Source organism: Sinocyclocheilus rhinocerous, unplaced genomic scaffold (genome assembly GCF_001515625.1).
Source record: "Sinocyclocheilus rhinocerous isolate Xijiao unplaced genomic scaffold, SAMN03320098_v1.1 scaffold415, whole genome shotgun sequence".
NCBI lineage: Eukaryota > Metazoa > Chordata > Actinopteri > Cypriniformes > Cyprinidae > Sinocyclocheilus > Sinocyclocheilus rhinocerous.
In genome coordinates this window covers 288,626-312,344 of record NW_015646373.1, presented here as the reverse complement: position 1 = coordinate 312,344, position 23,719 = coordinate 288,626, and the positions used below count along the sequence as shown (strand labels likewise).

Here is a 23,719-nt window from a genome sequence, read left to right as displayed (position 1 = left end):
TGAGAGAATTGACACAAAAAAAAAAAAAAGAGGGGGCAAAAATTGCACACATTTTTTTCCAACCCTCATTCTGACACTCAAAAAGTATCAATTTTGCCTTGTCACTTAAGGCTTGCGATTGGCTAAAGACTGGAATAAGCTACACGACTTTTAAAATCTGAACAGCTTTTAAAACACTAGGCATCATACACTAGGCGACTCTGTAAATAGTTACAGAGGAAAAACTGGGCATCATACAATAAACAACTTAGGTGTTTTGATTCTGAACATTTCAGATGTTTTTTTTTTCCTGCATCTGGCACGCGTGTGTGCTAGACTAGAGACAATCGTGGAAGGCTTCATTGCACAGGATGTGTGCTGTGAGACACGTGCACATTGCTTGACAGTGTGTGCATCCACCCGCCATTATTTCAGTGTTTTACTTTAGATGCTTTCATTTATGCCGTTTGGTATGCAGTATGTATTAGATGCACGAAACTCACGTACTGACAGACTTTCATGCGTGCTTTGTGTTTGATGTCCTGAAGCTTGTGGCTGCGGTTAAATGCACTTGCATCTCTGAATACTTTTATGATACGAAACTGATGTAAACACAGTCAGTTATGTTTTCAGAACAAGGCAAACATCTGATGTCGAAACATTCGTGTGAATGCAGCATATTAAAGCTGCCACTGTCTATGATGTCATCAGTAAAAATTAAACCACAATAATGCTGAGGAAAAAAGAAAAACCCATAACTATGATTGTCTGTAAACTTTCGGATACTTAAAAGCACTCTCAGATTCTGAAAGTACTTTTTGTTTATCACTTGTAATTGTCTTTTCCCCCCTTTATTACTATTTGCTTGTGTGTTTTGAAGCTATATTTAGTTGGTTAAATTCTAAACAATTGTTTTAATTTATTATTAATTTGTAATTATTTTAAAAAGTAGCCCGCTTATATAATTTAATTTTAAAAAAAGCACAAAATAAACTTGATATAAAATTTATATGAAAATATAGCCATGTGCAGTAATATTTAAAATTGAGGATGTGACACATTGTGATGCATCATGATGCATCATGGTATTGAATTGAATCGTTGACATGATAATCGTATATTTAAAATTGAGGATGTGACACATTGTGATGCATCATGATGCATCATGGTATTGAATTGAATCGAATCGTTGACATGATAATCGTAATCGAATCGAATCGAATCATGAAACCAGTGAAGATTCACACCCCTAGTACTAGGGATATGCCGGTATCAAATTCTCATGTTGCGATTAATTGCTAATGCTTTTATCACGGTATAATCACGATATTGAAATTTAGTTTTAAAAAAAAAAGTCATCCAGAGCGTCTCTCACGTGTTCCGCCATGTGCTTCTCGTCCGCGCTTGTTTACATCAGAGTGCGCACGCGTCTTTCACGCAGCATACAGCGGTGTTGTGCATTTTGACCAGTTGATGGGAAAAGTATTCTTAAAATGCATTCAAAATTCTAAATAATTTGTAATATATAATTATTCACGGTATTTAGAAGTGCCCACGATAACAATATCGTGCATATTCATTACCGTAATATATTGCATTACCGAATACCGTAGTACAGATGCAAACAGGTTGTTACTGCAATGCAAACATTATTTTGCTCTTCCGTTTGTGGTATTGTCAGGAGTAGCTCAAGCACAGGAAGTTCATCAGAAATTTGTTGAGCATCTGTATACTGAATCAAGTGTAGACGGCACTATTTATTGTTTTGTTTGTTTGTTTATTTTTGATGCAATACTCTTTATGCAACTGGTGCGATGAATAAGAAAAATATGATAAAAGTATTTGTCGATGACTAGAGGCAGCCATATTCAAATGTATTTGACTGTGATGTCACAAATCCCACAACATCCAAACAAGTCATTTTTGGAGCTTGGTTAAATAAATACTAATTTTGTACTAAGTAGGACATTTTAATGGTCCAAAGACCTCTTATATGTCAAAAGATCAAGAAAATTTTGATTTGTGATGTCATGACCGCTTTAAGGCAAATCAGTTCACTTGGTGGCCATCTTGCAGCCATTTTTGCAAATTCACATAAAAGATATTTATGACCAACACTAGTATAAGTAAAACAGACAGTCAGGATTTACACGGAAGACAAGAAACTAGTGCATAAAGCTAAAAATTTCAAGTGGCCGTGACCCTGTGCGGACAAAAACTGCTTTAAGTTCAAAGACAAAAGCACACACACGTCTGTTACCTCACTGTTGTTTGCCCTTGCCAAATGACCCACATTTATCACCCAAAGCGATTGAGTGCTCTTTTATTTTTGGCTCTGTGTTTATAAACTTTGGGATCCCAGAGGTGAAGCATTCCCAGTGAGCACACCGAGACTATTATCTTCAGCTCCCAGCAGTGAGATCAAAACTGAAATCTACAACAGGCTGCTTTACGGAGATGATACATCAAGCGATCATCCTCCACTTCATTCATCGAGGGTTGTTTTGTAGTTCAGTGACTCAGACAAGGCTACAATAACAATCTTGCATGAAAACATGGGCCAATGCCAGCCGTCAACCCTGGCATGTGTCATTTACGACACCAACAGTCTTCTCTCCAAAGACGTTTCCTTGAACGTCATGGGCTAGATTAATAGTCAGCACTTCCAAAAAATTAGTCTGAATAAGAAAGTTGTGTTTTTGAGCACTCTAGATTATCAAAGCATTTTGACTAAATCAGTTCATTTCCATCTACATTTGCAAAGATGGTATCCTATTTGGGAAAAAAAGCATAACTTGCTTTGCCCAAATCCAGCTAAAACCAGGTAGCTGGTTGAAGCTGGTCATTAGCTTGCCCAAGATGGTTCAGGTGTTTGATCAACTGGGTTACCACTCAATGAGGCTGATATTGACCTAGCAATTGGAATGAATCAAGATGGTCAATTAGTCATGCAACGACTGTCTATTCATTTAGAGAAATCCATATCCATACACATTGAAATGGGTATCTTGGGCCATTACTCTGCATCTTGTGCTGTTTTTTGTCCAACCACAAACCCCAAGAAAGCATCTTATCTAAACAACCCATAGCAAATACATCAGATCAAGGTCATGTGAACCCAAAACCAGTTTATACAAGCTTATACAAGCTTCCCAAAGACAGATTATTCGTTTAGACAACCCACCGACTAATCGATTTCAAAACTATGCACTTTTGTGCATCCCTACCTGCTAGACAAGGGGTGTCCAATCCTGCTCCTGGAGCGCCAACATCCTGCTGAGTGTAGCTCCAATGAGCTCCAACACTACCGCCTGGAAGTTTCTAATTAATCTGAAGACCTTGATTAGCTGGTTCAGGTGTGTTTGATTGGGGTTGGAGCTAAACTCTGCAGGACAGTGGCCCTCCAGGAGCAGGTTTAGACACCCCTTTGGTAGACAATCTTGGTTGACCTGGTCAGAGATGGTAGACCTTGGCTCCAAAATTGGTTTCAAAACTGATTGACCAGCTACACCAACTTAACCTGGTATGACCTGGTTTCTCTAGTGGTGTAAGATGGAGAATCAAGATGTGTAGATCACAGAAATGCAGTTTCAAAATTTCAGACAAGTACTGACTTGGTAGGAAAACAGCTGAATAATGAGGAAGTGTTCTCAGACAGCCTGAAGGAAGAATATCTTGGAAAGCAACGACAATCTGATCAAAGTTACAGGAGTATGTACTGTAAAGGTCAATCCTCCAAAATAAGGAGAGGATTTCTCTAAAGATCTGAGGTCACTCTGCCTAACGTTTCCAGATGGTGGAAAACATTTTCCAGTGTGACTAAAGCATACCATTATCTCCCAAGGATGAATATGGCAGAATTGTTAAAGCAGAATTAAAACAGTGAGAAATTTAGCCTCTCTGTAGTGTGAAAACAAGGATTTGAATGAAAAAAAAAGACATCAGCTATGTCAGAATAAAACTAAATCAAAATATGAAGAGACATCTTTCTTCTCAGAAGCCTTGTGGCGCACCATTTGTGCCTGAAAAAATAAGAGGATATGACAAGCATGCTTATTTAAGAGTACTTATTTCTATTGACACGATCAGAGACTGAGAGCCTGAGGTTATCTATGAATTCCATCTGTCACTCAAGGTTCTGCTCCTCAAAAAAAAAAAAAAAAACATGCTAATTAAAAGAAGAAAATAAATCAAAGTTTAAAACCATTAAATTTAATACAAAGAAAAATAACACAAAAAAACATAATATGTTTGCTTTTCAACATTCAGATGCTTCTTTTCTCCATCATTAGTTGGAAAACACAGTTATGAAGTGTCGTCTATAGACAATAGTTGTGAATAAGCTCTGAATCACAGATGCTGAGGTCAGGAGGACGTGCCCAAACTTCTCTTCTTCAGCAAACACACCCTTACTGGAAAACACTCCATAAGCAAATACTGCATTGTCTTGGCTTGACACTCCAGACACACACTTCTATCTCATAGTTTTGCTGAAACAGAAACGAGTATCTGAAAATAAAATAATTGTAACATTATTGTACAAAACGATAAGCAGGCACAAAATGTTCTGTGCCATAAAAACAAAACTTACAAAATGAACTACTGTGTTTAAAAACGTATTTTTCTTTTGCAGCTCAATGGATAAGTCAGGCTTCACTAGTTTGCCAAGGCAATCAAAGTTCTACTTGAACAAGCCACGGCAGCTACCAAGCAGTTAAAAAACGGTGAGAAATTCTTCCTGTTTTAAAGTTGCTGAGAAAGGTAACTGTCAGGTGAAGTTTATTATAGGAAGTACAGTCACACTGTAAGATAAAAGTCATAACTGTGAGATAGTCTGAATTATAAGATATAAAGTAGCAATTGTGAGATATAAAATTGCAATTCAGATAAGTTGTTACATTATTAGATAAAAAGTCACCATTATGAGACATGAAGTCACAAATGTGAGATTTGAAGTGGCAAAAAAGTTGCAATTATGAGAAACACTTGCAATGTAATATAATATTTAGTTATTAGAAACTGAGAAATAATTGCAATTTTTGAATTCAATTATGGAATATGGATGTTGCAACTGTGAAATATAGTCCTAATTATATATAAAGTAGCAACTGTGAGATAAATAAAGACACAATTTTAAGATACTTCATAAAGTCGCAATTGTAAGCTACAATGTTGCAATTCTGAGAAATAAAGTTTAAATGAGAGATATTAAGTTGCAGTTGTGAGATTAAAAAAATAGTAATGACTGGTGGAATTTGGTGGTTCAAAAACACTGCATCATGTATGAACATACCATTTTCTTGCTGAATTATTGTTGCATCTACCATCATTGTGGTATCGAAATTTAGACGATGTTGTGCAGTGCTACAATGTGGCAAAGCTCTGCAAGGTTTTCACACATTGCCATCAAGCTACTAACATGCAAATGCCTCATTTTATAACCAGCCACATGTGGCAATGCTTGATGCTGCAGGACAGGGTGAGACTCCAGGTTTTGAGTTGGTACCGTGTATGAGAAATGAATTAATAAAAAATTATACCCGTCACTCAGGTACTGCAGTTAAAAATCACATCAGGCAAGCTTGTTCACCAAAAGGCCAGCCATCATACAAAAAATTTAATGGTACTAGTCAGTTACCAATATTACTTTTAGATATTTTAGACATTTAGACATTTTGCAAATGTGTCTTCTTGAACTATAGCCTAGTTGTCGCACACTACTGAAAGTAAAAACTGCGGATGTTGATTCAAATTCAGTAACTAACCACTGACAGATTCAGTGAGTTCATTCAGTGGCAAATTCACCTTGATAACAGTGACTGATCCAAACTGACAACTTGACTTGTATGAGTCTTTTGGTGTGACTCGTTTATTTATATTTCATGAATCCCAATGTGTTCTTGGCACGCTCTCTTTGGAAACTCCCTTTGTGCATAAGCAACTTTTATACACGAGGCTACTGGGACTTATCCTGCAAAATATCTGACTCAATCAGATGTGAACCTAGCCAGCTGAGGTCACCTTCTGCCATGAGCCAGCCAGTCTCCTGCCTGCATTACAGAGCTTTGCGTTTCTCATCCACAGCTGGTGGGCAGCAACAATGCAGCTTTTGATATCACTGATGGGAATGACGACTGACTAATAGAGAAAGCATGGTATGTAATTAAGAGACTGCATTTAGGAAATACTCAATTTCATAAAAAATCCTTACCATCTTGAGATAATGGCAACACAGATTGGAATCTGGAGGTATTCAGTGAAACTGATATGGAATCTTTAAGTAATTAATATATGATTGGAAAAGCTGATTGTCATTCATTATCAGTTGGTATGGCAATAACAAAATTCTGAGTTAAACTGTCTGTTGTCATACTGCCTCTCGTAATTAAATTGCAAAATGGTCCTTGTATCTCAAACTTACCTACTTCCAAATGCTTGCCATAACTTAACAGCTTTAAGTGCTCTGTAATGCATTTAGTGCATTGATGTATGTGTGTGGGGGCTGAGAAGGTCAAACAAGGCCATATTATGGTTAAAAATATAGTATGCTTGACTGTGAAGCTCACCTATAGGTTAGAATACATTAGCAAAGCTAGTAAATGTCTTCACGGATTTCCCATAAAGTTTCAGGAGAAGAAAAGCTCTAACTCTTAACATCTGGGAACACCAAGCATGAAAGCTCATGGAGGCTCATATGATGTTTGTGTTAAGCACTGGTAACAAGCCTCCATGAGCTTTCATGCTTGGTGTTCCCAGATGTTAAGAGTTAGAGCTTTTCTTCTCAATTTCTGACTAGTGCTTTACTTAATTTTATCAACCTGGCAACCCTGCACATGTGTTCTCTCTGCACTTAATCAAGAGTCGATAATCTGAGAAAACAGACCTTTTTGTTGTTCTATTAGAAAAATGCTATATAATTTGGAATTATTGAAATTAATATTAGGAATTTTATGGTTTTAGATTTTGAGAAAAGCTCGTTAAAGCTTCTACAATGTAGAGAGTGTGTTAATGTGTATGATAAATATAATAGGCCTACATTTAGGAAACTACATGAGGTAAATAAACTCTTCTTATAAGTTGCTATTTTCTGGATTTTTGATTGTGAGAAAGTCAAAAATTCTGATGAAATGGAAACAGAAATTTCTCAAATGTGAACATTCGTGATTATTAGTTATGATGATTATGTAAATTATCATTTTAACCATTAGTCTAGCCCTGGAGTAAGCCTCTGATTACTGCTTTTTAACACCATGCACACAATTTGTCTCCTTTTGTCTTGAATAGGATTAATAGTCCAGAATCAAACGTCAAACTGGCTTTTCACTAGCCTGACACATTTAAGCTAATATTTCATGAGCAAAACAGTAAGTTTGCATGTTCATTATCATATTCTTGAGATAACTGTTGTACTTGCTGCTGGGTCATCACAACCTTTGGCTGAACTGAAGCATCTGTGAGCTGCTATAAAAAGGGGATATAAAGGTACACACCTCACGCACCGGATGCCGTGCGCGCGCCCAAAGACAGTTGGACATAGTGGTATATTAGAGGTAAAAAATTATATAAATACTGTTCGGTTTCTGGCACAACCCGATCGTTTCGTGTCTTAGGACATCAATGTGTCGTCACAAGCTTCAGGGTTTAATTTGGATTTGTCTGTGCATGTTTTTTTTTACTCTCATAGATTTTGTTACCATTGCCATGCATTATACGACTGATAGACTGCAATGGTTGGAGTTAAAAATCATCATATGTGTTCTACTGAAGAAACAAAGTCACCTACATCTTGGACGCCCTGGGGGTAAGCAGATAAACATCAAATTTTCATTTTTGGGTGAACTATCCCTTTAAGGGTTAGCAAATTCTACACAATCCCAAAAAAGCATGGAAAGTCCCTATAACTCAGAGCTACTTACAGTCTTTCCATGGAATGTTCATCCAGGGTTCATGTCAAAACTTAAGCTACTGTCGAACTATGCAACCCAATCCCGATCTTCTAGACCACTACACAGCACCAGCTCCTGAACTGGAGCACATCCACTCATCAAACACCAGAATGGGTAATTTCATATAATATTTGCATCGTCTGACTGGACGGGCCAAGGGTCCCATGGTCCCAAGATCCCAAAACAGAGTGTGTTGCCTACCTAGGCAGCTTTTTTGAGCATTACAGACTCGTGAAACCTTATTAGACATTATAATGCCCAAAAACGCTGTCTAGGTAGGCAGCACACTAGGTTTTGAGAGCCAGCCCATGTGAACGTGATAGTAACCTATGGTCATATTCTAATAGTAAACAGCCATCTTAGACATCAATCGGGTAAACAAATCTATACTGGAGCTGCACATCCAGGAAGAAAGTGAGTTTCGTAGTTAAAGCTTAATGAAGATCATAAAGCATTGCCAAATAAAATAAAACCGAGATTTTTATGATATATTGACCTGCTGACATAGACGTTCGGCTTTAAAACGATGAACGCTGCACAAATCCTACTGCATTTCAGAAAGTCAATATAGTGTCGTATACAGCGGTTACTGTGGATAAGAAAACATTTTCGTTTAAGACCGATACATTCATCACAGCCATCTGTAATTGCACGAGCGTTTTACCTTATGTCTTCATGTAGTTTTGCAGGCAGATATAAGAATCAGCTGGTCCGTCGGACGCCTTGTGAAGACGCCATTAGTCTGAGTATTTCCTAGTGCTGTGTTGTACAGCGGGTCTGTATGTCTGTATATATATGCGTCTCTGAAGCGAAGGCGCAGCTCTAGCGCCCTCTGTTGGGCACAACACATATATTATAATAGTGCTCTTGAAATCAGACTTTGGGTCTGGGACAGCTCCAAATGATATGTTTCTGGGAGCTCTTGGGGTAACATTACCTTACGTGAGGGTGTCAACCTAAAGTTAATTCAGTTTTTTTTTAACCATCGTTTAAAACATTGATAATTTTACATCGATGTTGCTTTATTTGAAAGGATGGAATATTTTAAAGTATAACATAAAATGTATCAGATCCATTGCATTCATCAAGGACATGTTTGTTGCTAGTTACATTTTGTTAGTTGGATATTACAAAAGACCAGCAGAATGAAATGTGAAAATATATTTCTTAACAACAACAAAAAAACATTTTTTTTCAAGAAAACATATTTTAAAATATTTCATCATAAATTGCCAGTTTTGGCATTATTTTAAAATCACCACTATTTTGACTTTGTGATAAAATAAATCGTACTATTACGATTTCCATCTTTAAAAAATCATTTTAATTATTAGTGTTTTTTTTCCAGTAATTTAAAAGATTTTTAAATGTATTTATGTATACTAGGATGTAGCCTATATGATGGGGACATAAAAATGTACTCCATACCAGGGATTACCTAAATATTACTGAGCAATGAAAGCTTAAAGACTTTAAAGAAATTAAAGGTAAGGTAAACGTAGCGTTGCGTATGCCTATTTCATTTTAAAATTTGACACTTTGAGCAGTTTGAACAATTATGAGATCAGATGTAACAAGATTGTGTCAAAAATATTTATTTTCAATAAAATATAATATGACGTTACAACATCGCTTTTAAAAAAAATGAAAACATACTTGAGGAATCATTTCATTTTCTATAGATTCCTTTTTCAGGGTGCCTCATGATCTTCACTACATATTACAAGTGCCTCAAAGCTTTTTATTTAATAATTTGGTTACAGGAGAAAGTCTTTAGAGTTCTTTTGTAAGTTTTCCAAAGTTGCGATCTGAGGAGCTACAAACTCAAATGTCAATTCTACACTATGGCAATTAAAGCATCAAAGGTGTGCTTAAATCTTAATTCTAATTCAAAGTGCTTTCAAAGTGCAGTTAATCAAACTGTGTAATCTATCAATAATTTTCTTCCAAGATTATATTAAATCAATTACTTCTGCTAAGAATGTCAAGACAAAGACAACCATAGCACAGTCAAATTTAAAAACATATTTCAGGTTATGCAAATATTCCAGATGAAAAGCAAGCATGCCATAATACAAATCTTATACAAATCATATATACAAAATCATATCTACATAATAATCTATATATGCAAGTATTTCAGTGCAGTAGAATCTCTTAAAAATAGTGAAAACACAGACATTTACACTCCAATGTATCCAACCAGCTTTTGGAGCTGTGTTGTAACTTCTGTAACTACACTGTACAATTGTTTATTACCATATATTTAACACTTATAAATTAAATCAGGTCTCAATGTAAACACAGAGTAAAAACAGCAACACTGAGACAGTTCACCAGTCCAGTTTCATATCAGCTTTGCTCCACACATATTTCCCCCCTCTTACGAGGAACATCTTCTCATCAAAACCACTAAACATGATGGCCTCTTCCACACCAATATCCAGAATAGACTTTGACGGATCTTTCCTCCCCTCTCGGCAGTCCAAGAAGCGCATCTGCGGCATCAGATATGGAGGATTAAAAAATCTATTTATGATGATTGCTCTTTCTGATGATGTAGCGTAGACAGCATGATTATTAATAGAGATCAGAGATTATCAAGGGAGGGAAAAGTAATTTGAAGTCTGGAATGAGGCAAATTACTGCAGGCCTTATTACATTCCTATCCATAATCCCCCAAGCTACTGATATGATGGCATAATGTAATTTAAAAGAATAATTTACACTGTAATAATAGTGTAATCTAATACACCCCCAAAAAAATAAAAAATCCTTTAGACTCTAATGACAACATAAACGAATATAAAAAAAAAATCCTTCATGAGAAGAAAACTTAATGGATGCTGAGAAGAAAATATGAAACCACTTACATATTCATCAAGAATCAGGTAAGAGTCTCTCATCTGTAAAAGAAAAATAAACAAGTAAACAATTCATATCAAGTTAACAGTATATTCAAGTCCCAGGCATCCATCTAATAGAGCTATTTTTATTTAAATTCAAATCTCGTAGTGCACACTTACAAAGACTATAGAAAGGGACTTTGACACTTATAAGTCGTAAAAGCTTTGGTAATGAATTGAAACTAAAAGTTTATTGCTGTATTACTCATAAATTGAAGCCCCTTTATCTTCCAAATTGTAAGCTACTTTGAAACTCTGATCTGAATTGAGCGAAAGTATGCGCTCTGTGCCTCAAAATTACCTTTTGATTAGACTCCGGAACCAGACACTTAACGCTCTGGTGGCGGTCCAGGAAGTCTTGGAATTGCTGATCGCTAATGATGAATTTCTCTGCCTCGCGGAGGCTGTTCTCCCCTGCGTTTTCACCTTCAATTAGCAGACACTGGAAGACCTGTGTGTACATTGCAATACAGCCTTAAACACATGGTCAGCAGCCTGGTTAAAATGATAGAGTCTGTGGTAAAGGAAGTAACTGTATACCTTCCAGCGCACTGGGCTCAGAGCATTGATCTGCTCGGTCATATCTTCATCCACATTGTAGGTATTGATAACTGAGTTGATTTTGAAAGCCACCTTATACTCCCGGCACCAGTTCTGAACTTTATGTAGTTTGTCCAGGTGACTCTTCTTGCCCTGACCTCGACCTATGACTTTATTGGTGTCCTCGTTAAAACTGTCACAAGATACTGCCAGGATGTCCAAGTAGTCACCTATAAAGTACAGATACAAATAAAAATTGAGCATTTTTGTCCATATGCAAATATATTTGATATAACAATGTATTTTTCTGTAATGTATTAAACAGTTTATATATTCTGTTTAGTTAATATACAGTTTAAAATTTGTGGTCTGTGAGATTTTTTTCTGAAAGAAATCTCGTATACTCACCAAGACTGCAATTATTTATATGATCAAAAAAAATATATATATATATTATTTCAATTTAAAATAACTGTTTTCTATTTTAATATATTTTAAAATGTTATTACCTGTGATGACAAAGCTGAATTTTCAGCTGTCATTAATCCAGTCTTCAGTGTCACATGATATGTGATATGTAATATGCTGAATTGGTGCTCAAGAAACATTTCTTATTATTAATGTTGAAAATAGTTGATAGGTGTTTTTTTGTAACATTATAAATGTCTTTTAATTTCACGTTTGATCAATTGAAGGATCCTTACTGTTAGAAATTAAGTATTCATTTCATTTTTAAAAATCTTACAGACCCCAAACTTTTGAACGGTAGTGTAGAACAGTGCACATTTTAATTTCATTTAATTTTTAGGTAGGCCATACTTCACAACTATGTTACTTATCGTACACTCTGTTAGTTACATCAGCTTTTTTTTGTCATACTATATGTGACAGGTTTGGTGATTCTCATGTGCAGCAATTAAAATAATTATTAATAGTTAGATCAAATCACTTCAAATTCGATATTACTGTATGTCACTGCATGCAATGACCTGAAACAAAAAATGTAGTGCATAGTGACAAAAAGGCATTCATGAAAGTGCAGTGGTGGATTCCTGCTAGTGTTTTGGAAAACAAAAAAGCTCACACTAATAAGCATTTGACAGTGCAATATTATCTCATTTCACATTAGCAAAACTGAACCTTCTTAATATTCAGATACTAAGTGGGGCTTAATATACGTAGGCCTTTCGTGGAGCTGTATAAACGTTGATATAGGTTTTTCTTGTACATACAGAATGTGTAACGCTAAAGCCAAAGTGTTTAAAAGCAATCTTCGCTGCCCTCTGCTGGTCATGAATGATTCTCACCGTATTTCTGGAACCAGGTTTCTGTGATCAGACTTCCATTGCTAACGATACTGACGCTTGGCAGCTGCAGCTCCTGTTTGCAGTATCGCACCAACTCTCCCAGAAAATTACCTCTCTCGTGAATGAAGGGCTCTCCACCCGAAAAGTTGACTTTTTCCATTCCTAAAACATACAATCGATAATATTGACAAAGTTTGAGAATAAAAATGACAGTCAGCTTTAAGACAAAAATGTTACCTTTTGTAATGTAATCGTATTTTGTATCAATTTTATGCATCCTTATTATTAGAAATTAAGTAGCCTATTAAAATAAATAAATAAATAAACCGAATAAATAAATAAACAAATCTATTGTACCTATCGTACACTTTTGTCAGTTAAATGTAGATACCTGCTTCTTTCAGAAGTCGTAAGCCTCGCTTTGCCTCTTCAATAGGCAGGACGAACGAGGTCTTCGCAGTGTGGAAGCAAAATCCGCATTTGTAATTGCACTGCCGGGTAAAGTGGTAGTTTACGCTGCTTGGAGTAGTCAGCTGAGTGCTGGATCCCTCTTTCTGCTCTTTGGGGCGAGTCTTCGGTCGACTGATCCTTCCGACAAGTGTTTGTTGCACTTGCGTGCCAGAGTCCCGCAAAATCCATCCCAACAGGGCTGCTAAGAAGCTGTGGACGTTCTTGAAACAAAATTGCATTAACATTGCTGCAAAACCAACTTGGTTTGATGTCAACATGGTGACGGTGTGTAGAAACTGACGCCCAGAGAGCTCATACCTCCCTTTATATATAGGGCAGTCTCAAGTTGCTTTTCTGATCAGTTTCTTTTCTTGCTTGGGAGACTGGAAAACGAAAGATAAACACTGCCAGCTGAGACGAACATAGGCTAGGCGTGGTGTCAGTCATTAAGATGAACTGTAACTGGATCGTTCTGTTTTTCTCTTTAGAAAACAGGGCAATTCAGATTTCAACTTATCGTCATTCTCCTATTAATAATTGATATTTAGATCTTGTCCTAACATTTCAACATTAATTGTTAACAAAAAACAACAGACTATACTAGGCTACTGCACTAATAGCCTAATGAGTACCTTAGCAACCGCATAGCAACACCTTAGCAACCACCCCGGGTACCCTAGCAACCGCATAGCAACACCTTAGCAACCAACCCGGGTACCCTAGCAACTGCATAGCATATTTCTTGTCCGGCTTTTCTCAAGCCAACTTAAAGTTTGTCTTGACGAACTTTTTTATCTAGTTTGCTTATGTAATTTGATTGTTGAAAAGAAACTGCAATAAAGTGTATCCTAATTTCATCTGATCGTCATTCTCCTATTAATAATTGATATTTAGATCTTGTCCTAACATTTCAACATTAATTGTTAACAAAAAACAACAGACTATACTAGGCTACTGCACTAATAGCCTAATAGGTATATTCATTAAGCGTTTATTTTATTTATCTATTTTGGTGAAATGATTGCTAAACTGGGACCTTTAAGAACAATAACTAACGAAACGAAACCTAAGAAGAATTCAAATTCTGCTCCTGTCGCAACGGGTACTATGGCTACCGAATATGACAACAATGTCCTCAACGCACAGTTATTCATTTTAATGAGCATTAATAAGCAAATATGAATGAGTTTGGAAAAACCTGCTTGAAACCAACCAATCTTGCTGGTCTGGTTCCAGCAAGCATATACAGGAAGTTGCAATTTACACTGAACACATACTGTTCATTTATAGCCTATTATTATTTGCTTATGTAATTTGATTGTTGAAAAGAAACTGCAATAAAGTGTATCCTAATTTAATTATTAACACGCAATTTATTTCACCGTGCACTGTTGTTATCTTGCTTGACAGACTCAGCTGGGCATTACGTAAGCAGTTGCCTACTTTCGTTTTCGGGTCTAGTTTCGTTTCTCTGTAAGCGCTGTCCTCCAGATCAGCAAGAATGATATTTCTCTGTATATGCTGCGGTAATATCAAACACGGTTCATAATGCTAAAGACAGCAATGTTTCGCGGGGGACAGCTGTGTTCGCGTGTGTTCGCGGTGGAGTTTGACTTACGCACTGAACCTCTTTATTTCACGCTGAGCTCAAACCCACAAGTGCTTCATCATGCTCATCAGCAGCTTTTTGGAGATGAAGGGAAACTCTTCTCGCTACATGTCCACTGTGACAACAGAACTGAGAAAGCGCGAACGCACGCCGAAATAAAACACAAGCTGTCCGTCACTCTGTCGCGCGATTGCGATGTTTTTGAAGCGTCTTCTTTCATACCGGACGTCAAAAATAGCGTCGTTAAGGGATTTTTTATAAGAGACAAATCCACTACAACCCTTTCAGAGGACATGCTAAAGACGTTGCAGCAGAGTAAATCAGTGTGTGTGTTTTCATACAAGCGCGAGGGTCAGTACTGCTGGCAGGAGCTGTGGTCACCTGTCAATCAAGTGGAGGAGTCAGTGAGGCAATACATCACACCTGCAGCAGCAGCAGAGCATCACCCATCCACACTGAACATCAGGAACTCTGATGTCTTCTACTGCATGAAGGAAGCCTATGAGGTTCTTCAGGAGGTACATTAGGATTTTAAAGCATTATATTACTTTTTATTTTCATATACAGTTTACAAAACTTTTAGAATTTGAAGATCAGGGTGCTGAAACCACGCCCACCTAGCTCGACGGTGGTGACAACAAGCGGCAATCCACCTGACACTCAAGTGGCCACGCCCTTAATTATGCAGAACTTTAAGGCTTATTATAATTTAAACAGATGAGTTATAAAAAAATTCACCCCCCTCACAGTTGTCATGAAGGGCAAAATTTGTTATATAGACCAAAACCACTTTTTGTACCAGGCTGTAAACATATTTTTTTCTGCTGTAAAGTTGGGCATTTTGAAGCCACCCTCTAGCGGTCAGTCGATGAATTGCAGTTTTAGTCACTTCCTTGTTGGTTTCACGAGTGAGACCGGAAGGTTGCCGCTTGGTCAGTACTAAATAAAAGTAGTATTGTACAGATCCAGTAATCATGCATACTACAATTCACAATTTTTTACCATGGGTTTGTTGTAACAGGCCAGATACATGAAGGATGATTACCATGTACTTTAAACTAAAACAACCTCAAATGGATATCAGATTATAATATAGATCCCAGCTAGGAGGAGTTGGAGATGGAGGAGAGAGAAGTGGTGTGCAGACAAGCTGTAGACCATTGTGAGAAGTGGCGAAACTGGATTGGTACACGTCAGGAACAGCTGATCGATTTTAATGTGGGCCTATGGACCTTTATTGTGCTTTGGCTACAGTAGTTATTTTGTGGACAACAACCATGCATATCACTTCTGAATATGACAACAATACAACATTTTATCATAAAAAAAATCAATACATCTTTCTGCCCATTCCAGTGCACTGATATTATCCCTGAGTCAAAGGAAGTGCTGAAGCTTGTAGACGAGCAGTTGGAGACAAGCAGGGGTGATGGATTTCCTGTCATTGTGATCGAGGGACTGGATGCCACAGGTTAACACTGAGCCTTTGACAAATACTTTGTTCAGCTAATTAATAAGTATGCAGTCAAACACAATATTTTTCACCAAGCAGAAAGTAATGTCACATGCAAATTCATAGCTGGCAATATGATAAAAACCATGCACAAACAAATAGTTAGCACTATAAAATTCTGTTGACTTCTCTCCATGTGTTCCCCTGATTTCTCCATGTACCCAGGTAAAACTACTCTCACAGAGGCCTTGCGGGAGTCTCTGAATGCTACTCTGCTGAAATCTCCTCCCCAGTGCCTGGCTCCTTTCAGACAGCGCTTTGACTCAGAACCACCCCTCATCCGTAGGGCCTTTTACGCTCTGGGGAACTACATCACTGCTGCCCACATCGGGAAAGAGTCCTTGAGGGCTCCTGTCATAGTGGACAGGTAGAGATGTGTGCGCCACAAATATACTCACATGATTCAGCTGCTGTTTGGGCAGCACTGTGGAACGTATGGAATGTAGCAAATATCTGTTTTAAAGCTGGATTTGTGGAAATTGAGGCTCAGTCAAACATAAATGTTTATTCGAGGCTATTTTTAATTTAAAACTATCAGATATCAATTATGTTTGTAAACAGAGCAGTATTTATATGGCACAAAAACAATGAGGATATTGATTAGGGAATCAGCATTAAAGACAGCGCTTTGACTCAGAACCACCCCTCATCCGTAGGGCCTTTTACGCTCTGGGGAACTACATCACTGCTGCCCACATCGGGAAAGAGTCCTTGAGGGCTCCTGTCATAGTGGACAGGTAGAGATGTGTGCGCCACAAATATACTCACATGATTCAGCTGCTGTTTGGGCAGCACTGTGGAACGTATGGAATGTAGCAAATATCTGTTTTAAAGCTGGATTTGTGGAAATTGAGGCTCAGTCAAACATAAATGTTTATTCGAGGCTATTTTCAATCTAGCTATTTAAAGCTATTTTCTATTATCAGATATCAATTATGTTTGTAAACAGAGCAGTATTTATATGGCACAAAAACAATGAGGATATTGATTAGGGAATCAGCATTAAATTAAACAGATGAATTTACGCAAACGAGTAAAACTTAAATGGAACCACATTTCTATATCTAAGTTTAAAATATGGTGCATAAACAAAATAAAAATGTAAAATACTTTCACTCTCAGAAAAAAGGTACAAACTAAAGTTAAACTAAGGTACAAAAGCTAAAGCTAAGGTACTAATATGTACACTTCTGGTACCAGTACTTTTAAAGTAGTAGTATGTAGCTTTACTAATATGTACTTTTTAGCTTTTGTACCTTAGAGTACTGCCCCAGTGACAGTTTTGTATATATATTTTTTTCTGAGAGTGTTGCAACATTTATGCACAGTACAGGGAAATGTCGTGGAATAATTTTTATTACTATTATTTTTTTGATCATTTAAATTAACCGTCTTAAATGGATACTCCACCCAGAAAATTCTCTCATCATTTACTCACCCTCATGCCATCCCAGATGAACAGGTATATGAATTTCTTTCTTCTGTGAATCACAAATAAAGATTTTTTAGAAAAATAATCAATTTCATGGATTCTTGGAACTCATGAACACATGTGTGACAGTTGGCCAGAAGCGATGGTTTATAATAAAAAAAATGTTAAAATATTAGTATTTTTCTTGCAAACACATGTCTTTTTACTTCAGAAGCTAATGATTTATCCACTAGAGTCATATAGATTACCGGCGGGTTTGCTTTGTGTGGTTTTTGAAATTTTTAGGTCATGTTCACTTTATGGACTTGCGCAGATGGATTATTTTTCTAAAAACCTTTCATTGTGTTCATCTGAAGAAAGAAAGTCGGTAACACTTTAGAATAAGGAACACATATTCACTATTAAATAAGAGTTTCCCTCAATAAACTCCCAATTTGCTGCTTATTAATAGTTAGTAAGAATGCAGAATAAGGCAATAATATGCGCTTTATAAGTACTAATAAACAGCTAATATGCTAGTAATATGCATGCTAATAAGAAACTAGTTAATAGTGAGAATTGGTCCTTAAAATAAAGTTTTACCAGATAGTAAAACCTGGGAAGTGTGGCGAGATTTTTTTTGGGGGGGGGGATGTGTTTCACTTTAACTTTAACAAACTGGTTCACTAGAATTGTTTCACATCAGATTTCTTAATGCACAAACTTTACTGTTAGTAGAAAAAGTTAGTAGGAGGGTTTCTACATTTAGTTAGCACGATTATAGATAGCCCTTAAAAAGTTTTCTTTATTTATTGTCTCTGTAAGGTACTGGCACAGCACAGCAGCGTATGCCATTGCCACAGCAGTTGGTGGAAGAGTTGAAAACCTCCCAAAGCCAGGCTCAGAGCTCTACCAGTGGCCAGAAGACCTGCTCAAACCAAACCTGGTGCTGCTCCTCACTGTCAGTCCAGAAGAAAGACTGAGAAGACTCAGGGGCAGAGGACAGGACAAGACTGTTGAGGAGGCTGAACTAGAGATCAATCAGCTCTTCCGACTTAAGTAGGTCAACTTGTTAAATGTGAGGGTGTTTTTAAGGAACATCCCAACACACCTGCTTACTGTATGTAATAACCCTATAATATTATCAGATGTTGTTTTACATCTCTAGACTGGTTGTGCACCAGCTGGCCTAAATACTCCAAAGTAAACTTCAATAGCTATTTCTAGGGGATTTTCAGGTAATGACGCCATTTGTGACAGAAAATGTGGTGTGTCTTAAATGAAACTTTACTAGGGGGAAAAAGTAATAACTTAATATGAAACATTATTAATAATTAATAATGGAATTTCTCTTTGAAACATATTTTGTGCCAACCCCATTCACAATGTTTTGGGGTTGAATATAAAGGGGGATAAAGACTTTTTTATCATATGGTCAAAGAGTTTATGGTGTCACCCCTTCAAATATGATATCAGATTCATAAAATAATTATAATTTTGTAGGGTAACAGGTTTGAACAGAAAGTGTAGGAACAATGGTAAATTTTGCATTTTAATTTCAGTAATAGCTGAAATTAGTAATACATTTTGGTAGTATTTGTTTTTAAAATTGTATACACTACCGTTGAAAATTTGGAGTCAGGAAGATAAAAAAAAAAACTTTTATTCGGCAAGGATGCATTAAAGACTTTCACATTTCTATTTCAAATAAATATCATATATATATATATATATATATATATATACATATATATATATCCTAATATTTATAATGTTACTAGTTTTACTGTATTTTTGACCAAATAAATGCAGCCGTGATGAGTTTAAGAGACTTCTTTCAAAAACTTACAAAAAACTTACCAACCCCAAACATTTGAAAGGTAGTGTGTACTCTATTAAAATGAAAGATTGTTCGTCAGATGAAAACAAATTATATTTGTAAATATTAAATATTAAGTAAAAAAATAGTGATTTATTTTTACTTTTGCATTACAAGAACACATATAAAACACAAATGTCTCTATTTCCTGAGGAAGATCCCTGTAGTAGCCAAGTTTTCTATTGTGTTTCAACGCCATTAGGTATATTCATAAAGACAATGAGCATTTATGACAAATTGCTCTTTGTTTTCAGAGTGGAGGAAGCTTACAAGAGAATCCAGAATCCTGCCTGCATCATTGTGGATGCAAGCCCCTCTCCACAAGAAGTGCTGCAACAAGTGCAGCATTTAATTAGGAACAAAATGTCACTTGTCACGCGACAAGACAAGAAGCCATGCAATCCCTCCACACACCACTAGATGGTAGTGTAGTGTCACGATTCCAGCCCCAATCAACTAAAGCCAATGTAAGAGCCCCAAGTCAGCTGAGCCTGGTGATTGAAAGGGAGGCTGGTGGCTAACTGCCAGCATATCTGGACATGTCACAACATATTCCCCTTCCCACAGAGCTTTAGTGATGACATGAGAGGGAAAGTTATTGCGGGTGCTGTGGCTGGAAGTCAGCTCTCATACGCAGGGTCACAGCATCCACTTTCCTCACTCTGACTTATTCCCAGTGACTAGATGGTAGTATAGTGTTACGATTCCACCCCCGTTCAACTAAAGCCACTGTAAGAGCCCCAGTCAGCTGAGCCTGTTGATTGAAAGGGAGGCTGGTGGCTAACTGCCAGCATATCTGGACATGTCACAACATATTCCCCTTCCCACAGAGCTTTAGTGATGACATGAGAGGGAAAGTTATTGCGGGTGCTGTGGCTGGAAGTCAGCTCTCATACACAGGGTCACAGCATCCACTTTCCTCACTCTGACTTATTCCCAGTGAAACACAGGGACTCAGCTAAAGAGGTTTGAGAATTCATCAATCACTTCAATTAGATTTAAACACAAGAACTCATTGTTGGTCAGCTCGGTGTTCACTCCTTTAGGAGATGGAATCAAGGGACCTTATGGAGATATTAAAAGCAATAGATCTGATACAGGCAATTCAAACTTGTTTTGATTTGTTGCTGTTGCTTTTGGACACAGAATCTGATCATTAATTAAGCGTGATATGCTAGGACAAAAATGTACACTATAACTCAGTTTTCAGTTCCAGATTCAGATCCAAGTCTGTTTATTGTATAAAATAATCAGCCAAGAATAAATTGTAATCTAATACAAATCTTTGAAAAATGTTTCTCAGGTTTCACTTTATTTTAAACAAGCAGTTCACTTACAATGAAAATACTTTCATGAAGGGAACACACTTGTCGAGTGTGAAAAAAGCCAAAAAAGGTAGTCCATGCTATATTACAAGTCAAACAATATTATTTGTGTGAACACACTGATTTACTATTATTTTATTATTTATTTTTAATTGTTGCTATTTATTTATTTGTAATTAATTAATTAATCCTGATCACTGTCAAAACATGGCACAATGTGTTTACAAACCATTCATGAGATTTCTAAGGAAACCTATTTCTGCTACAGAATCAAGATAACTTTATCTCACAATTCTGACTTTTTTTCTCACAATTTTGATTTTATATCTCACAATTCACACTTTTTTTCCTCCTGCAATTCTGGGAATAAAGCTCAGAATTGTGAGATGTTAACTTGCAATTATGAGTTTATAATATCAACACATAAATATAATATCAGGATGTGCGATGCATGATCACTATTATGACTTTTTATCTTGTGAGTCATAATTGTGAGATAAGTCATAATTACCTTTTAAATTGATTTATTTTTTAAAATTCCATGGTGGAAGCTTGAGCAACACACACACACACACACACACACAAAAGTAGTCCATATGCTATATTCTAAGTATATATATATATATATATATATATATTGATAGATACATATATAGATATTAATTGTATGTTAATTAATTGTTGTATTATAATAGAGCTTCGGTGGAGGGGAATATTTTCAGCGAATATCAAATTTAAATTTGAGTCTGAACACCAGAATTTGATAATGACCGAAAGAGTTTTAATTTTTGGATTATTCAACTAATCTTTTAATTATACATATAATCCACATTTAGCACACATGCACACCTTATGCATGCATTGCATGCAGGCACCCATCTGCCCTCATGTACTAACAATACCACACTTATCCTATAATTCATTTATATGGTGAGCACTGCATTTACCCCGTGATAGCAAGATTAATGAAAGGTTTTAGTAATTATGAGCTCAGTGAGGATATGGGCCGGGAAAGACAGAGTGACCCGTCTCTCACACACTGATGCCTCAGCAGAGTGGAAAAGAGAGTGGGGTATATTCATATGGCAATTAATGGAGTCCTGTAGATCACTGTCAGACGGCTTTCCACACCACTGCGCAATTATACACTCCCCTTAGCCAATTATTGAATCTCTTGCTATAGATGCAATTATATGTTTATTTTTTAACACACTGCACATACCCCATATATGCTCAGAGGTGGTTAATATTAATGTCTCACAGGCCTAAAAGGCCACATTTAAATGTGTGGCATGAATAATGTACTGGTCAGTGATTTTAATAAATGATTGAACTGGTTGCAGTTAAATTCCTGAGATTTTCTGCTTTGAGACCACAGTGGTCCCCAGTGGTCGGACAGCAGGTTGATCAATTTTCCATCTATTTGCTGTTGCTCTCAGTGGGAATATACAGTGTTTAAGGATGATATGTTTGGTTGTTATGGACAGACACTCCTACAGTGCAGTCCTTATGAACTAGGGAGGGGGTCAGACATGTGCTCTTAAAATACTCTGGGTGGCATTTAAGTAGCTTGAGCAGTGCTTAATATATCGTCGACTGTAATAAGTCTTTCTTGTGGTTTAATATGATAATTTAAAGCTATAGCAGTATGTTTTTATAAAAAAAGAAAAAATAAAGAAATAAAGAAAAAATAAAGAAAAAAAATTGTTTTTGAAAGAAGTCTCTTTTCTTATGACAAAAATACAGTAAAAACAGCAATATTGTGAAATAATATTACAATTTAAAAGATCAGTTTTCTGTTTGAACATATATTTAAAAAGTGATTTATTCTTTTAATGAAAAAGCTGAATTTTCAGCAGCCATTACTCTTCAGTGTCACATGATCCTTCAGAAATCATTATAATATCCTGATTTGGTGAAACAATGTTGAAAACAGTTACAGTTTGTTCTCCTAGGATTCTTTGAGGAAATACTGTATATATCTTTTGTAACATTATAAATGTTTTTACTGTCACTTTTGATCAAATTCATGCATCCTTGCTGAATAAAACTATTCATTTTAACTAATTAAAATAAAATAAAGTTTAAATGACTTTTTCATTAAAATTTACTTTTTAAAAAATTCTTACTGAACCCAAGATTAAGATTTTTAATGAGAGTACAATTGTAAGTTTAAAATAATAATAATAATAATAAAATCACAGTTGTGAGATATAAAGTTGCACTTAGAAGAAATAAATTTGCATCTGAGGGATAAAGTTGCAATTACAAGAAACAAAGTTAAAATGTTTATGAATAGAAGTTAATAATTTCTTTAAATGCCTTTAGATCTATGGATACAACCTTCACTATATTGTAACCTGTTAATAAATTAGCATTATTTCTAACATACAAAGTAAGTTCATTTTAGTACACTTGATATATTGTATATATATATATATTCAACACCCTACAAGCAAAACTACATCACAACCTTAATTTTTCATTTCAGGAAAAAGCTGAATTTTCAGCAGCCATTACTCTTCAGTGTCACATGATCCTTCAGAAATCATTATAATATCCTGATTTGGTGAAACAATGTTGAAAACAGTTACAGTTTGTTCTCCTAGGATTCTTTGAGGAAATACTGTATATATCTTTTGTAACATTATAAATGTTTTTACTGTCACTTTTGATCAAATTCATGCATCCTTGCTGAATAAAACTATTCATTTTAACTAATTAAAATAAAATAAAGTTTAAATGACTTTTTCATAAAAATTTACTTTTTAAAAAATTCTTACTGAACCCAAGATTTTTAAAGGGGCCATATGATGCTGCTAAAAAGAACATTATTTTGTGTATTTGGTGTAAT

At 36.0% G+C, this 23,719-nt stretch overlaps 3 protein-coding genes across 3 annotated transcripts in view; 1 reads left to right on the top strand and 2 right to left on the bottom strand.

Moving 5' to 3' along the window:
* LOC107707688 (probable E3 ubiquitin-protein ligase RNF144A-A) overlaps nucleotides 1-8,691 on the bottom strand; it is a 41,002-nt gene extending 32,311 nt beyond the window's left edge. The window contains exon 1 of the mRNA XM_016511777.1: nucleotides 8,590-8,691. The gene's annotated coding sequence lies outside the window, so the exon portion shown is untranslated. The remainder of the gene's footprint in view (nucleotides 1-8,589) is intronic.
* An 868-nt stretch (nucleotides 8,692-9,559) lies between these two features.
* Nucleotides 9,560-13,412, bottom strand: LOC107707684 (radical S-adenosyl methionine domain-containing protein 2-like). The gene is made up of 6 exons (XM_016511773.1): nucleotides 13,070-13,412; nucleotides 12,679-12,840; nucleotides 11,372-11,601; nucleotides 11,133-11,282; nucleotides 10,799-10,831; nucleotides 9,560-10,423 (listed from the first exon to the last, which is right to left on the bottom strand). Exons 1-6 carry the CDS (start codon nucleotides 13,404-13,406, stop codon nucleotides 10,259-10,261), a joined length of 1,077 nt encoding a protein of 358 aa, XP_016367259.1. The 5' UTR covers nucleotides 13,407-13,412; the 3' UTR covers nucleotides 9,560-10,258.
* A 1,160-nt stretch (nucleotides 13,413-14,572) lies between these two features.
* Nucleotides 14,573-20,213, top strand: LOC107707687 (UMP-CMP kinase 2, mitochondrial-like). The gene is made up of 5 exons (XM_016511776.1): nucleotides 14,573-15,255; nucleotides 16,094-16,208; nucleotides 16,416-16,617; nucleotides 18,487-18,720; nucleotides 19,795-20,213. The coding sequence occupies exons 1-5, from the start codon at nucleotides 14,677-14,679 to the stop codon at nucleotides 19,958-19,960; spliced, it is 1,296 nt and encodes a 431-aa protein (XP_016367262.1). The 5' UTR covers nucleotides 14,573-14,676; the 3' UTR covers nucleotides 19,961-20,213.
* Nucleotides 20,214-23,719: the final 3,506 nt, after the last annotated feature.

Bases quoted from the DNA above. Each gene is read 5' to 3' on its own strand.
- LOC107707684 (XM_016511773.1), bottom strand. From the start codon at position 13,406: ATGTTGACATCAAACCAAGTTGGTTTTGCAGCAATGTTAATGCAATTT. The intron at 12,841-13,069 runs GTATCTACATTT...TGTATGTTTTAG, and splicing joins ACGACTTCTGAAAGAAGCAG to GAATGGAAAAAGTCAACTTT. The intron at 11,602-12,678 runs GTGAGAATCATT...TGTACTTTATAG, and splicing joins AACCTGGTTCCAGAAATACG to GTGACTACTTGGACATCCTG.
- LOC107707687 (XM_016511776.1), top strand. From the start codon at position 14,677: ATGCTAAAGACAGCAATGTTTCGCGGGGGACAGCTGTGTTCGCGTGTG. The intron at 15,256-16,093 runs GTACATTAGGAT...TGCCCATTCCAG, and splicing joins CCTATGAGGTTCTTCAGGAG to TGCACTGATATTATCCCTGA. The intron at 16,618-18,486 runs GTAGAGATGTGT...TGTCTCTGTAAG, and splicing joins GCTCCTGTCATAGTGGACAG to GTACTGGCACAGCACAGCAG.